The 1,892-nt window shown below is 62.3% G+C and overlaps 1 protein-coding gene across 1 annotated transcript in view; it reads left to right on the top strand.

Moving 5' to 3' along the window:
* The window catches only part of GUITHDRAFT_148260 (hypothetical protein), a gene marked incomplete at both ends in the record, with an annotated part of 5,087 nt that extends 3,371 nt beyond the window's left edge, over nucleotides 1–1,716 (top strand). Inside the window, one exon of the mRNA XM_005819863.1 lies at nucleotides 157–1,716. Coding sequence (XP_005819920.1) covers nucleotides 157–1,716 — 1,560 coding nt within the window. The remainder of the gene's footprint in view (nucleotides 1–156) is intronic.
* Nucleotides 1,717–1,892: the final 176 nt, after the last annotated feature.

Raw genomic sequence — 1,892 nt, 5'->3', positions numbered from 1 at the left:
CGGGGCGGGTATGGGCTAGCCCAGAGCAGCATCCGAGCGACGGTTGGATACACAGGGTGCGAGGCATCAGCGTGGGTATCATACACGCAGCTGTTGTGTCGTGTGAGTCGCAGCTGGCAAGCATCTCGCTCCGTCGTTGTCACCGGTAGCGAGCAGGCCGGTACATCCACGGCTGCTTTCACGGCCGACAAGCCGTCGCTGAGCGAGGGGCTGGTGACCAACAAGCCAGCCACGGGCTCAGTCAGCATCTCCATGTACGGAAGCGGCCTTGCATCCGTCGGCCACACCGGCAGAGCAGCGATCGCACACACGGCCTCCGAGGCTACAGCGTGGACGTCAGAGTCGGCTGTACAGTGCATGGCGTCTAGCGGACTTGGAGCATCGAATATCGTCCTGGCAACGCTTGGGGTCGTAGCGGGGAGTCGGACGGAAGCTCTGACAGTAGACGCAGCAGCTGTGAGTGTCATGAGCCCAGCAAACCTTGCAGGCACAGCCTCTCTTGTCATGACCGTGTACGGGAGCCAGCTTGGCGCATACGACGGCACGGGACAAGCGCGCGTGGGCTACACCTCGTGTGAGAGCACGCAGTGGCAGTCGAGCACATCGATGCCTTGCCGAGCCAGCGCAGGAGTAGCCGGCTCGACCCGAGCCTCGCTGACAGCGGGGTATCAAGTCGGGACCTCGACCGGTATATTGAGTTTGGACTCTGACTTGATAAGCGGCGCCTTGCGGAGGAACGCCGCAAGCTCGGGCTCGATCAGCGCGACGATTCAGGGGACCTTTTTCGGTCATGCCGTGTACTCGGCCCACGCTCGGAGCGGGGTGTCGTCCAGTGAGGCTACGGATTGGGAGTCACAGACGTCGGTGCGCTGTCTTGTCGGGAGTCAATCTACAAGGACTGCGCACATGGTGCTCAGTGTAGACGCATCGGTCGGGTCGCGGACGGAGGCGTACAGCACGGACCTGCCGACCTCCAGCACGCTGCGATTAGACAACGCTCCAAGCACGGGAGCGGCATACGTCGTCAGCCTACAGGGCGATAACCTAGGCACGTCAGGTCGGACGGCTGCCGGCAGGACGGGGCTCACAGCATGCGAGGCCTCGACGTGGGTATCAGACAGCAGCCTACACTGCCGAGTCAGTGCAGGGGCAGAAGGGTCTAGGCGGGTGACGGTTACGGTAGAGGAGGCAGCGGGGACCAGGTCGGAGGTGTACTCATGGGACAAGGTACTAGCAAGCTCCCTGCTTGTCCGTAACCAGGCCGGCACGGGATCGTCAAGCTTGAGCATACAGGGGGCTCATCTTGCCACGTCATCATACACCGTGCAGGTGAGGCTCGGACTCACAGGGTGCGAGGCGACCGCCTGGACATCGGAGACTGCGCTACGCTGTCGGACGGCGGGAGCCGCGGGCGTGACATTGCGATTTTCGGGAACGGTGGAGCTCCAGGCAGGTAGCTTGACGCAGGCGCTGTCAGCAGACGTCCCGAGCTTGAGCGAGCTCACCAGGGCGAACGCGGCGGGGACAGGGACAGCGCAAGTGACGTTGCAGGGAGCCTTGTACGGCAGTGTGGACTACTCCGGACAGGGGCGGATAGCGGGGACTGCGCAGGAGTCTAGTGCGTGGGTGTCGGACTCGACATTGACCTGTCGCACTACACGCGAGGACAGCAGGCAGCGCCCGAGTACACATCACGATAGGCCAGGAGGTAGGTAGTACGACCGAGGCCTTCACAGCGGAGGGGCCGGCGATGTCGCAGCAGGAGAGACCTAAACGCATCGTCCGATCAGTGAGCTTGACGGTGATCGGAGCCGCGATGGGGCTCGGGGACTACAACCCTTTTTTTCTCTTTTCTCTTTTTTTGCTTTTTTTTTCTTGTTTGGGAGTCGGAG

Source organism: Guillardia theta (genome assembly GCF_000315625.1).
Source record: "Guillardia theta CCMP2712 unplaced genomic scaffold GUITHscaffold_201, whole genome shotgun sequence".
Taxonomy (NCBI): Eukaryota; class Cryptophyceae; order Pyrenomonadales; family Geminigeraceae; genus Guillardia; species Guillardia theta.
Note: the sequence above shows the minus strand (reverse complement) of the source record. Positions and strands in the feature narration are given on the sequence as shown.